General features: G+C 42.0%; 1 protein-coding gene across 8 annotated transcripts in view; it reads right to left on the bottom strand.

Annotated features, from left to right (window-relative positions):
- Positions 1-13,517, bottom strand: part of znf608 (zinc finger protein 608) — an 86,960-nt gene that overhangs the window by 37,675 nt on the left and 35,768 nt on the right. For 7 of the 8 annotated variants that reach the window (XR_002873900.1, XR_002290912.2, XR_002290911.2 and 4 more), the window contains exon 2: positions 6,246-6,516. Coding sequence is in view for 3 of the 8 variants with exons in the window: in XM_011479675.3 (XP_011477977.3) it covers positions 6,246-6,516 (271 nt within the window). In the remaining 5 variants the exon portion in view is untranslated. Of the gene's footprint in view, positions 1-6,245; positions 6,517-8,869; positions 9,172-13,517 lie in introns of those variants that run through there. The other variant, XR_002873901.1, reaches the window with a different exon arrangement.

Genomic DNA, 13,517 nt, shown 5'->3' with positions numbered 1-13,517 from the left:
ATGTGTAGAAAACAGTACCAAACAGTACCATGCGTGTTTTGGGCGAGGATGCTCTAGAAATTTACAACACAAATTCCTACAGGATGAATGTGAAATACCAGCAACAATAGTTGAACATACGTTTTAAATGCACTGTCTGTCACAGAAATTTTTTTTAGAGCGTTTGCACAGTAGAAAGCTACATGCTCAGGGACTGAATTGTATTCAGCATGAATGATCACTGTCTTAAAGAAAAGCTGGATAGAGATCAGAATCTGGCACCTATGCCTTAGTCTCATGCACCTGTATAAGGGTTGAGCCGTATGGGTGCTGCTGGTTTTTGGGTCTTCCGGGACTGTGGAGGGTCATCATGAGAGGAGACTGCAGGTGTGTCCTGCAGCTCCCTTGAGGCTTATACGGGCACCTTAAGGGACGTCATGAAAATGGAACGTACCATTGTTGTGCATGTGGTACGTGTACCATAAAGGGAAAGATAATGCAAGTTGCACGTTGTGTTAGTTGTTAGTAAGGTAGCATGTATTGGCTCCTTACTGAGCGTGTGCAGAGGCTGCACACATGGGGTGTGGATGTGCTACTTAAGTGCCTGTAGTATGTCCTTAGGATGTTTGCACGATGATTGTCTAATTTCTCAATTTCTAGCAGTCAGATTGCACACAAGGAGCGCAAACTTATCACTTTAACACCACTTTAACACCACTTGCAGGTTTTGGTGGGGTTGAGAAATGAAAAGGCCATATGACATGCCTACATCCCACCTACCACACCCCTACTTACCCCATCTTAAAATTTCGTGTGTGCTCTTTATACTTTTGTCCATTCTTTGCATGTATTGTAGCAGACTGTATTCACCCATAAGGGCAGTTATGACTAAGGCATTATAGTCACTCTCTGAGCACCTTTTAAACTATTTTAAAGTGTTCCCATGGGTTTTTTAATTACGATTTCATTCTGATCTGAGAATTGTACTAAAGCGACTGAGAAAAACTGTAAGATCCAGATTCCAGCTCAGGCGAGGAAAACAAAGACGTTCATAGATCTAGTCATCGGCAAGTGGATGCATCAGAATGAAGCGGAGCAGGGTGCTTGTAGCCCATGGACTGTTTCACCTTACATCACCACTACAGGCTTTCTTTTTTTTTCTCCCCCGATGCACAATTTGAATGAAAAGACACTCAGAAATGCAGTTTTAATCAGATTTTTCTTTGTGTCCTCCATCATGAAAAGATGCCACAAGAACAAGTTAAAAGCACCAAAAACATTATTTTCATCAGAGTCGCTCTTTAAAGCCTAAACACCAACAAGGAATGGAAAAAACAAACAACTGTGGCACAAGAGATGAGAAAAAGAAGCCCTTCAGAGCACAGAAACCACAGGAACATGCCTGAAGTTAGTTGGGAAAACCTCACCGACTAAAGATGATTGCTAGAAGCCGATGTAATTGAGAACAGAACCAAGCATCCAGGTGCACTATCAATACACCTTAGAGACCTTGAATCTAAATTCTGGAGCACAGACACAGTGAAGAAACTATGGGCAGATAGAAAAGGAACTTCTGGCCATCGTGTTCTCTGATGACACTGGTTTAAAAGATTTAAATTAAAAATGAGCTTCAAATGGTTCAAATGAGACAGTGGAGCTTGATTCAAGTTCTGCTAGCAATGTTTATCATGCCATTGAAAATATGACAAAAGTCAGACTTACCGTGATTTTATTTGGAAAATATGTTACAAAGTTTGGACATTTGAAAAACACGTTTTGTTTAACAGCAGGGACCTTTATAATGAGCCAGACACATAAAATACTCAACAGAAAAAAGGAAAACAGATCCTGTAGCTGAAAGTTCAATGTGGCTCTGGTCCAAAATCTTTTTGAGACTCTTGAACAAACTGGATTTTTTTTTCAACCAGCAAATCAATAGACAGTTCAATGTAACGGACAGAAACATCGGATTTACTGCAAAGTTTCACCAGACTGATGCAACTTTTACTTTTCTAAAGTTTGAAGAAAATGTATCTACTCATCAGTTGGAAGACTTTGGACAAGAAATAATATCAGCAGCAATGGAGGAAGTTCCAGCTCAAAGAGGTTTTTTTTCACTCATGAAGTCTTCTGTCAAAGTAAAGTAAGAAAATTCTGCAGCTGAGATTTCACAGAGACGTCAAAAATGGTCTTTTATCCTCGTCTGACGCCAGCTAAGCCCATTCTGACTGCACAGAAAGCTCCAGAAATTTCTCCTTCTAGCCTTTATTCTCATCCTTACTCACTTCAGCACAACACAAAAAAACATAATTTCATGTGTAATCTTTCAGCTTGAACTCAGTTGAGAGGAATACGACAACAGAGATGTCCCAGCATAGCTTTCAACTCCTAAATGAGCTTTTGTGCCTTAAAGGCAAAAACTACTTCAATAGACCTGACACAGAAACGAGGGAGCAGACATGCACACAACAGAGCAGTGAGAAATGTTCTGACAGAGCTGACACCAGAATTTAAGGTCTTAGTCATGTCAATGAACCAAAGGATCAGCGCAGGCCTGTCAGTCAGTGTTTACATGTGTCCAATTGTGTCAATTTATGTCCGTCAGAGTAAAGTTTGAAAAAAAAGAAACATAGTTTTTCTTCAGATTTAGCCATTTATGAAGACTTTTTTTCAAGTTTTTCACTTCCAGGTCCAGCAAAGCTCAGGTAGAGATGTGTATACAAAGAAAACACAGCTGGATCACCATCAGCCCGGCTTAGTCGGATGAGAAGCTGAACGAGATGCAGCCTGGTGCTCCTCTTGTGTTCTGGATTGCTGAGGTAGTAGGAAGGCCGCAGTATGACAGAGGGGCACAGGACACTGGGGCATCTCAAGGAACCGTCCTCTGTCCCTTCCTCTTCCCCCTTTACACCACAAACATTGGCTACCGGTCTGAGTCCTGTCATCTGCAGCAGTTCCGGACGACTCTGCTTTAGTTAGATGTATCAACCAAGAGGAGGAGTCGGAGTCCTGGAGTGTTATTGGTGAGTTTGCATCATGGTGCGAGCTGAAGCACCTGCAGCTCAACATCATAAAAACAAAGAAAGTGGCGGTGGACCTAAAGCAGACCAAGTCTCCTGTGACCCCTGTTTCCATCCAGGGGGTCAATGAGGACAGAGTGGAGTACTACAGGTACCTGGGAGTCCGTATTGACAACAAACGGAACTGGGTCTGAATACTGATGCTCTCTCTAAAAAATGTCAGAGCCAGCTCTGCTTCCTGAGGAGGCTCAGGTCGTTTAACATCTGTGGACCCATGATGAGGATGTTTTATGAGTCTGAGGTCTCTAGCCTCTTCTCATTTGCTGTGATGGCTTGGGGCAGCAGACTGAGGGTCTCAGACTCAAACAGACTGAGGTTTAAAATTCTCACATTCACGCGTAGCTATACACATTTTCAAGATCATTTCTGGGGTCAAAAGGCGCAACCATTGAACGTTGAAAGTTAAACCAGGTTGACCTTTGACCAATCAGGGACTCAGATTTGGTATTGATGAATGGATGGCACCTCTTTTTAAAACATGGAAGTGCAAACGGTTTGAAAATTGATCATGGAGAAGAAATCAGTAATTGCTGTCTGTGCCCGGCTTAAATTACATCACATTAAATTACATCACATTAAATTACATCACATTAAATTACATGAGACCAAAGGGTTTCACATATCAGAATAGAGCTGTGACAGAAAAAGCCAAGCCTCTTCCGACTGTGAGTACAGGGCTCCAGACTAACTTTTTTCACTAGGAGCACAGTGGCCCCTAACTGAAAAATTTAGGGGCGCAACCAGAAAATTTAGGGGCGCATACCGTAAATCAACATTCTAACCAAATCTACAAATTTCCACTGTATTACTAATAAATACTTTAATAATAGATGCAGAAATTACAATGTGCTGTTTCAAATGCAGTGTCACATTTTATTCTGCACTTTTGAAGATGCAACAAGAAGGTAAACTGACAGCACCATCGCTGTCATGACGGTACAAATAAGTAAAGAAAACGGATGGAAATTTATCTTTGTGACCCCAAATAGGTGCAGCCAAGATGCACAACAAGCGTGTTTGAGATCACCCAGGTGGACTCAACGCTGCGCAGATCACCTGGTGTGTGACATATATTTTTGTTTTTGCTGCAACATTAACTGTCAATCATCACAAAAATATCGCGAGAAAGGGGTGGGAGCAAGGGGCAAACCTACCCGGACACAGCTGGAAACTAGAGACTACAAAACAATGCATTATGGGACATGTGTCCTGATGGTTTTTGTAGTGGAGTGATTAATTAAAATAATTTAAAATACCAATTCATTAAAAAAGGCTACATACATCACAAAACATTAAAATAATCATAAAATATATAATAACACAGATCATGCTAAGGGGGAGAATAATATTAAAATTAAATTGAATGTTAAGGACAACTCCAACTGCTGTCCTTCAGTCTTGCTGCAGATTCGCTTTCATCTCTCAGCCCCCCCGCCTGGTGTCCCCAACGATCCAGGCGAGGTGCCGGTTCATCTCAAACACGTCTATCGTTGCATTTTCCCCACGTATTTTCAGTGAGTCTAAAACTAATGTTGTTTTTGCTCGCACGTGTTTAAAGTTCAAGCCCCGTTAGCTGTCACGCATGTAGGTGTGGGACATTTATTCTCCTCAGCTGACCCGACTCCCGCGGGACGGGAGCGGTCGGTGTGCTGCCGTAACCCGTTTGATGCGCCGCCGTAACCAAAACCTAAACCTTCCTCCGGGTCTGTGCGGCCCAGAGAAAAGTTCAGCACGGACTGCATGTATTTAGAAAATTACGAGCGAATAAATACGTTCAAAAGGAAAGTAAGGAACTTCTTAATGTGGCCCGGGGAGGGAGGGGGCTGTCAGGTTTCCTGCTTTCAAACCCTGTCATTGTCACGCCCCCCAAGAGTCATATACCCCACTGTGATTGGTTGGTCAGCTCCGTGCACGACGATGAAAAAGTGTCATTCATACAAACTGGCGGGCTGCAGTAACATTAAACCTTCATATTAAGGCGGGGACCGCAAAATATCATCTTGGGGGCCGCAAATAGCCTGCGGCCGTGAGTTTGAGACCCCTGCTGTACACTCTGGCACTGGTACACTAGCCGCAGGTCGGAAGAACGAATCAATAGTTCGCTTACCCATAGCTCAGACGCACATATCAGGTTGTGATATTTGTCTCAGTTTCCTTCCCACAGATGTTTACGTGCGCTCGATTATCTCTAGGCCCCTCCCCCTCCACGCATTTTAGCCACTCACAGTGGCTTTCCCTATTCTTCTCACACGCAGTGGCTGCCTCACAGACAGGTATCATGCGAGAGTGTACGTGCTCGCGTTTCATGAGTATGTGCGCGAGTGTGTGTGTCTGCCTGCGTCCGTGTGGCGGCTTGCGTCTCATTGATTATTTCATTGATCATTGACGTGCCCCTTCCACGTTTGATGTATAAAAAATACGAAGGGTGGGGGAGGCAAATTTACTGGTCGCACATGTGCGACTGGATGTAAAATTCAGTCGCACACTCTCAAATTTTGGTCGCAAAATGCGACCAATTGCTCGCAGTCTGGAGCCCTGGAGTACATGCTCTAGTATTGGATAGTGACAGATGATCATATGCTAAACGGCATCAAGAACCAGCATTCAGCACGTCACACGCCCGTGTGAACGTAGCATAGGACTCCCCTTACCAAGGACTGAGAGCCACAGAGGGTCCTTCCTTCCTGTGGCAATAAAACTGTATAACTAATCTATGCAAACCCGCATAAAACCGCCCGACAGGATTTTATATTCATTTTACACACAGATAATTTGCTCTGTATTTGTAATGTAGGTTTTTTCTTTTCTTTCTTTTTCTTTGTTTGTTCCCTGTTGAAATTTGGGGATCGGAGCTCTGCTAAAGATGAGATTTCCACCAGTTTTCGCCCTCTGATTCTGATTCCTGGATGGAAAAACTACTATTTGACTGATATGAGAAGAAAGATGTTCCAATACACAGCAGCAAAATCCACTGTCAGGATCCTCCAGGATGTGAACAGAAGAATGAGATTTTGTAGAAGCCTGATCAAAGTGCCAACATGTCCTATATTTCTCCAACTGACAGCATGACTATAAAGTTCACAACAAACATCCACAGTCAAGCTCACATCATCAATTCTGAAGCTCAAAGCCAATAATTTACTGCTCAGAACAGCAAATTCTTTCATAAATTCTTCTGGACCTTACCTTCCTCTGTCTCGTGCCAGACGATGCCCTCCAGGTTAACGCTGGTGCCGGGCTGACATGGCCCGATGCAGGGGGGCTCTCCCTCTGACACCCCGGAGACACCGCCATCCTGAGTGTTGGTGCCAACGGACCGTGTCCTCACCGCCAGCTGCTTTGGGCTGGAGATGGGCAAGGCCGGAGGGTAAAAGGAAGGGGTCAAGGGCAAAGAGGATCCAGGGGCACCGGGGTGGACTGGAGCAGGAGGAGCGGGTGCCGTAAACATGGGGTTCACCTGAAAAAAAGAAAAAAAGAAAAACTTGTGATTTGACTTGTAAAACACAGATTATTCAACTGTATGATTTGTGGATTATTGAAAGAAGGAAACAGAAAGAAGTAAAATATGTGACAATGACATATTTTGGGGAATACGGATGCATGATAATTGTTTAAATCATAAAAAATAAACATGGATAACTAAGTAAAAATGTAAGTAATCGATTACATTGACTCTTTATTTTATTTTAAGTGGATTTACACTAATATTAATTTCAATATATGTCTTAGAGATTAACATTAAGATTAAAAATATGTTTGACATATAAGTGTCACATTTAAGATATTATATATATTAAATAAGGAGGTTTTTGACATAAAATAAAAGTTTGATGGAACACAATATGAAACATGAGAGTGAGAAGGCAAGGAATAATGGGATTCAGACTGTATTAATTGTTCAAGAATATTGAAATTTCAGAGTTAGCAGTTAATGAAAGCTCTTTTTCTGTTGGTGATATGAAAGGTGGGAACCAAAAGAACACTTGAGATTAAGAAAGAGGATCTCAGTATTGCAGTTTTAATTTATTTTACAGTGAAGTCTCTGACATTTCAATCCCTTTGACTCATTCTCTCTTCTTTCATGTATCTACATGAATATCATCAGATTCCATTTCAAGAGCAAAACCTGAATGTTTCCACTGAAACTTCTAATGAAAATGATCCTTGAAATCTTAAGCGACTGAGATTGCAGAGCTGCACGGTTCCATGCCACAAAAGTCTGCAAAGGAGATTCTGCTTCAGGCTGAAGATGATGAACATCAGCGGCACACAGACAAAAACTGAGAAGAGCCTCCCTTCAGATTTTCTAATCACTGGACTGGACAATTTCCCTACATTAGACATGGACAGAACAGAAACCAAAGATGGTTTGTACTTTTGAATTCTTTGGCTCATTTCTCTGAAAGGTTTTGTCCTTTTAAGAAAACTGGTCACATGTTGAGCCCCTGCAGGTCTCTGATTGATGCAGACAAATCAAACCACACTGTAAGGTTACAGAACTAGACTCTTTAAATCGCAAAACTCAAAACACGTTAACGTTAAAATTTGAATACAAAATACAGGTTTTAGCAAAATACAAGCGTTTTGATGAAAAATGAAGGACTGTCATGAGAGTCTTTGTTTTCCTTGTGCGAGCCGGCTCAAAACTGTACAACTGAACAACTCCATATCTGCTTGCCATTTTTGTTGCATCGGTAAGGTTAGGTTGGGGGTGTGAGGGGCTGTAAGCTAGCAGGAGAGCCTATAAACAGGGAGCTCTCAGCAATGGAGAGGGGAAGGGGAGGTGGGGTTGCTCTGCACCAGTGGTCCTGCCCACAACTCAGAGGCAAATTTCTGATGAACTGCTGCTGCTCCCAGAAAACAACAAAGGTTTTTGATTTTGACAAAAAACAACAACAACAACAACAGCGTAATCTTGATAAAAAGACCACTGGAAACACTTTTAGAATAGATCCAAAGATGATCAGAGTGGGTCTTTAAAGTGTCTGTGTGTTATGTGAAAAGTGAAAACAAGAGTCTTCAAACATTTTAAAGCCACATGTCAGACACAATGCAGAACATACTGCAGATGTATTTTTGTGAAAAAAATCTAGAATCGATTTTACTTTGAGATTTAAAAACTCCTAAAGATGGAAAAAATTTCAAGTGTTACAGCAAACACCAACAATATCATAATGAAGTGTTTAGCAGAAGGTAATAATTTGCAATTATCAAAACAAAACTCTGTGCACTTGCACAGCTGAAACCAACAGACTTTTAGGCACAAATGATGTTTTGTCCTAAAACTGCGATTCTCAGAGAAACATCACATCTGCAGCATTTTCCTTTAGACATCAATGATTCATCAGTGCGAGTTTGAGCGGTGGACTGCAGTGATGCTGAGCAAAACTCATATTCACCCCGAGCCAACATGAAAACAAAAGGAATCTGTAAATATGAGCAAAATAAAATAAGAAAACAGTGAAATTCTGAGACCGTGAAACATTGTCAGAAAGGTTTAAATCATTTATCAAACACTGTCTGAGCTGATCTTCAGATGCTGCATAGTTTGATAGTGTGAAACCACTTCAGATCTGTCTGCTTCCAGCAGCCTTTCATAAAAACCAAAGCTGCAGTTTTGATGTTTCTGAGCTGTGAATGATCCTGACCACCATAACCATGGTTACATGTCATTAAATCCATGTCAGAGCTGCACTCCATCATCAGCGCTCATTAAAGCCTCGATTACAGGAGCTCCGGGAAATCACTGTACTGAGAGAGCGCAGACGTCAGCCGCTCTGACTCAATAACCATCACAGTTTAGAACTCACCACTTTTCCAAGCGAATTAAAGAAGTAAAAATTAAGTGCAGGCTGTGGATGTCAAGTGCTGAGCATCTGAGGCCTCTGCCTTAATTTCACGAGAATCAATTCCTTCCCAATGTATTTCTCACAGATCTTCCTAGGTTTGATTTGTTTATGTAGGAGAGGCGCGACAGTTCTGTTGTTCCAGAGCTAAGCTCCACATCAGCTGCAGCTGCAGCATCAACCATGCACCTCCTTTGAAAGAACCTGACTGGAATGATGGTAAAATTGTCACAGACACTCAATGGCCACTTTATTAAGCACACCTGTTCAACTGCTCAGTAATGCAAATTCCCAATCAGCCAATCACATGGCAGCAACTCAGTGCATTTATGCATGTAGGCATGGTCCAGATGATCTGCTGCAGTTCAAACTGAGCATCAGAACAGGGAAGAAAGGTGATTGAAGTGACTTTGAACGTAGCATGGTTGATGGTGCCGGACAGGTTGGTCTGAGGATTTCAGAAACTGCTGACCTGCTGGGATTTTCACCCACGATCATCTCTAAGGTTTATAGTGAATGATCCTAAAAAAAAATATATCCAGTTAGCGACAGTTCTGTGGCATCAACAAATGCCTTGGCAGAGGTCAGAGGAGAATCAGTTCTTTTGAATCCTGTCAGCTAAGAACAGGAAACTTAGCTACAGTTTACACAGACTCACAAAAACTGGACAACAGAAGATTGGAAAACGTTGCCAGGTGTGATGAATCTCCATTTCTGCTTCCACATTCAGATGGTACAATTTGGCGTCAACAACAATCCTCTCAGACTGGCTTGTTGAACATGACAGTGAGTTCACTGGACTCTAACGGCCTCCACAGTCACCAGATCTCAACCCAATAGAGAACCTTTGGGATGTGGTTGAACAGGAGATTGGCATCATGGATGTTCAGCTGATATATCTGCAACAACTGCATGAACTGCATGTTCCTCTCTGAGGAATGTTTTCATCAAAGCATTAAAAACATAGAAACTTCTTTAAATATTTTAATAAGCTCTAATTTTCCCTGAGAGGTCAAGTTTTGTGGACCAGAATAAGTCACAGGACCGTGTCTAACCGGACCTCTTAATGGGGGCTGCTCTGGGAGTACTGTTGGGGGTCATTTGATCCCTACACAAACAGAGCAGATCCTTCATTTGTTATGATGGGAGTAGATTAGCCTTGACTCCAGTAATCTGTTTTTTGTCAGTCAGTCATTCTCTTCCTGAAATTTATGGACACAGATTTCTTTGTGTGGATGGATTTGCCTTTGGTTCTTTGGAATCCTGCCACTGTTGTTTGCAGATGATGTGATGCTTTTGGTCACATCAAACCATGGACTTCAGCTGCCTTGGATGTCATTTGCAGCTAAGATTAGAGCGGCTGCTTGAATTCAGAACCTTGCAGTCTGAAGGCAGGAGTGCATGTCCATGTTAGGAATGAGTCCTTTCTTTAGGTGGAGGAGTTCATGCGTCCAAAGGTTCTGTTCAAAAGTGACGGAAAGGACAGAGCATGAGTGTGACTGATGAATTAGCACGACAGCTGCAGAAACATAGACTTTGTATTTTCCCCTTGTGTTAAAAAAGAGCTTAGTCTAAAGACAAAGACAATAATTTATAGATAAATCTATATGCTGACCCTCACCTACACCCACAAGCTTTGAGCAGTGAAGATGACGGGTAAAAGATTCCATCTTAGGCTGATTCAAATGAGGTGGGGTGTCAGCCTAAAAGTAAAGCTCCTCCACATCAAGAGGTAATAGATGGGATAGTTTGGATATCTGGCAAGAATAAAGGATGGATGGGTGGCAAAAGTCAAAGTTTACAGTCTAACTTGTGACAGATAAAGCTTCAAATATGACATCTGTCAGTAAAACCTCAGTTTAGCTGCAGAGAGTAAAGACCAGCAGACCATGCTCTAAGATCTGCAGTGCCAGAATCTGCCGCTCCTAATGATATGCTAAAAACTAGAAAACATTTCTTTACTGGCAGCACTGATGATAAAATGATGCAGCATTCAACTTCCAGCAGAAAAGGGAAAATTAAAATAAGCTTTTGTTTTGTTATGTGGACCAGAATTAGTAGGTCAAACTGATTCCTAATAAAATAGTCTTGTCACTTTTGAACTCCTACATTTTGCCAAAACGTGCTTTGCACAGCTCAACTTCTCTGTTAGACAGATTAAAGGTTTGTGCTCAGACCCCCGCAGTCTCTGTCACCAAAGCAAACAGACATTAAAGAAACAAAACCACACTTAAAAAAACACACTAAACTGATGAGCCGAATAAAGAACAATAAAGAAATCTGTGCAAACCCAAGGCTTCTCCCTCTCATCAAGATGAGTCTCATTCAAAAAAAAAAAAAGGATAAATGAATAATCCCATTTTCCCCAAATTCACATTTTTATTTTGGGTTCTGGTTGTGAGAGAAGCAACACCAGAATAGCTTTAGAGACCCACACACTCCAATGAAAATGGTGTTTTAAAATTTTTAATGCATTATTCTGACGAGACACGTAAATTAAGCTCAAAATTGCATTTCTGAGAATTTCTTGTTCAAAACGTGACTCAGGAGCTGACGGAAAATCACAGTTGGGTAAAGCGTGTAGTGTTTTTGTTTAATAAATTGTCATAGGGAGACTGTAAAGTTAATTTTATTACAGCAAAAACTAGGGCTGCACGATATGAGGAAAACCCACGATGTGCAATATTAGTGATCAATACTGTGATAATGATATAAATTGCGATACATAAACAATTAGCAAAACAACTAAAAACTGCGACAGTTTAATATAAATAAGAGTTAACCCCTCGTCTATGTAGGACAGGGGTCGGGAACCTATGGCTCGCGAGCCATATATGGTCATAGATGGTCACATGTGGCTCGCAGACAAATCTTTAATTATACTTTTTTTTTCTTTTTTTCATTAGACCAGTCCTTCTCGGGCGCGATGCAATGCCAGAGGCGCGCAGTAGTAGCGGTGCTTGGAGAGAAAACTATCAGTTTACTGTTATCTATTATTTCACAGAGTTTGTACCAGCCGGAAACCTGTGAATTTGCCGTGCCTAAAACTGCGCGCTCCCGTCTCTGAGAAAGAGCGCGCAGTAGCGGGGACGGGATGTGTGAGGAAGAAACCAGAGGGTGGGGGTGGGGGGTGGAGTTGTGGGCACAGGTAGCAGGTGAATCGCGCAGGGATTGTAATGACGTAAAACCCGCTACCCGTCACTCACTGCAGCGTGGGTGTGTGTGTTTGGCTCCGCGTCTGCATGTGATCAGTCTTTCTCACATCTACAGAACATTCAGACCTACGATCAGGTTTAAAGTCTCAACGCCTCATTTATCAGCAACAGCATAACAATATTATTAAAAAGAATCCACAGACTTATTGTACTTTAAAAATGTTGAAATTACATCAAATGCACACATTCACTTGTATATTTAGTTTTAAACATATCGTTGCTTACTGACTTGGACTGGGTGGCTGTTGGGCAGCGTTAAAAGTTCTGGAGTTCATTGAAGGCATCAAGGAGAGATCTGATTGGCTCTCAGTTCTGTCGCTCAGCCTGTTGTTAGGTAGTTTGGACCAATGGGGTTCAGCTATGGGCCGAATAAGGGAAATGGGAGGGCTGGAGCGGGAGCAGGGGAATATAAAGTTGGGAGAAGCGCTGTCGTCTCAGCGGGAGAGATTCAGGAGTTGTTGAATTAATTGTACGGCGTTTGTTGCGGTCTACAGTAACCAGAATAAAGAACCTTAAAAGAGGTTACGTCTCAGTGCCTCAGTGTGGGAAAGGGACACCACATTAATGTATGGCTCTTTCGAAATTACATTTAAAAATATGTGGCGTTTATGGCTCTCTTGGCCAAAAAGGTTCCCGACCCCTGATGTAGGAGGTGAGCACCTAACATAAAAGTGCTCCATCTGATTGGTCAACAATGTGAAGGCGTCCATCTCATTGGTAAAATGCATTAAGGGATTTATTTGATTTGTTAAATAATTCATACTGCCATCAAATTCTTTTAGCACATTTGAGGTTAGTCCTTATCTCAATTTCCGCCGTATTTTGCGATATGGGTATTGCGAAGTTTGATATCACAATAAAGATAAATGTGCGATTTATTGTGCAGGCCTAGAAAAAACTCTTTAAATGTAAATTGCAGCCTCCATTAAAGCAAGTCGTTACAAGCAACCATAATATTTTCCTCACATCTCAGGCCAATGAATGGGTGAGGAGATTGTTGTGTCTGTGTCAAACTAAATTGAACCGTTTTAAGGCCCGTTCACACCGGGACGAATTTCGCCGGCGATTTTCGCCGACGTTTAACGCCTCGTGACTAAACAAAGGGCACCAATGTGAGTGTGCACACCGACGCGAAAAACACCACGGATAAAAGCGTCATTTTTTAAAAACGCCTCGGGTTCGTTTTTTTGGTGTGACGCGTCGCGTCAAAAACTATACGACCAATGAGAACGGTGCTTTTGAACACGTGTCTGGAGCTTCTGAAGTTGCAGTAAAACACAACTTGGGGGCGCTCAAACACAAAACTGCCTTTCTGAGCAGACATACCAGCGAAGAAGATAGACGCCAAGTAGCGTCTACACTGCCGCGAAGAAATAAGACGAAGAAGATGCACTCAC

This window comes from Oryzias latipes, chromosome 9 (assembly GCF_002234675.1).
Source record: "Oryzias latipes chromosome 9, ASM223467v1".
NCBI classification, from domain to species: domain Eukaryota; kingdom Metazoa; phylum Chordata; class Actinopteri; order Beloniformes; family Adrianichthyidae; genus Oryzias; species Oryzias latipes.
This window is presented reverse-complemented; position numbering and strand designations above follow the sequence as displayed.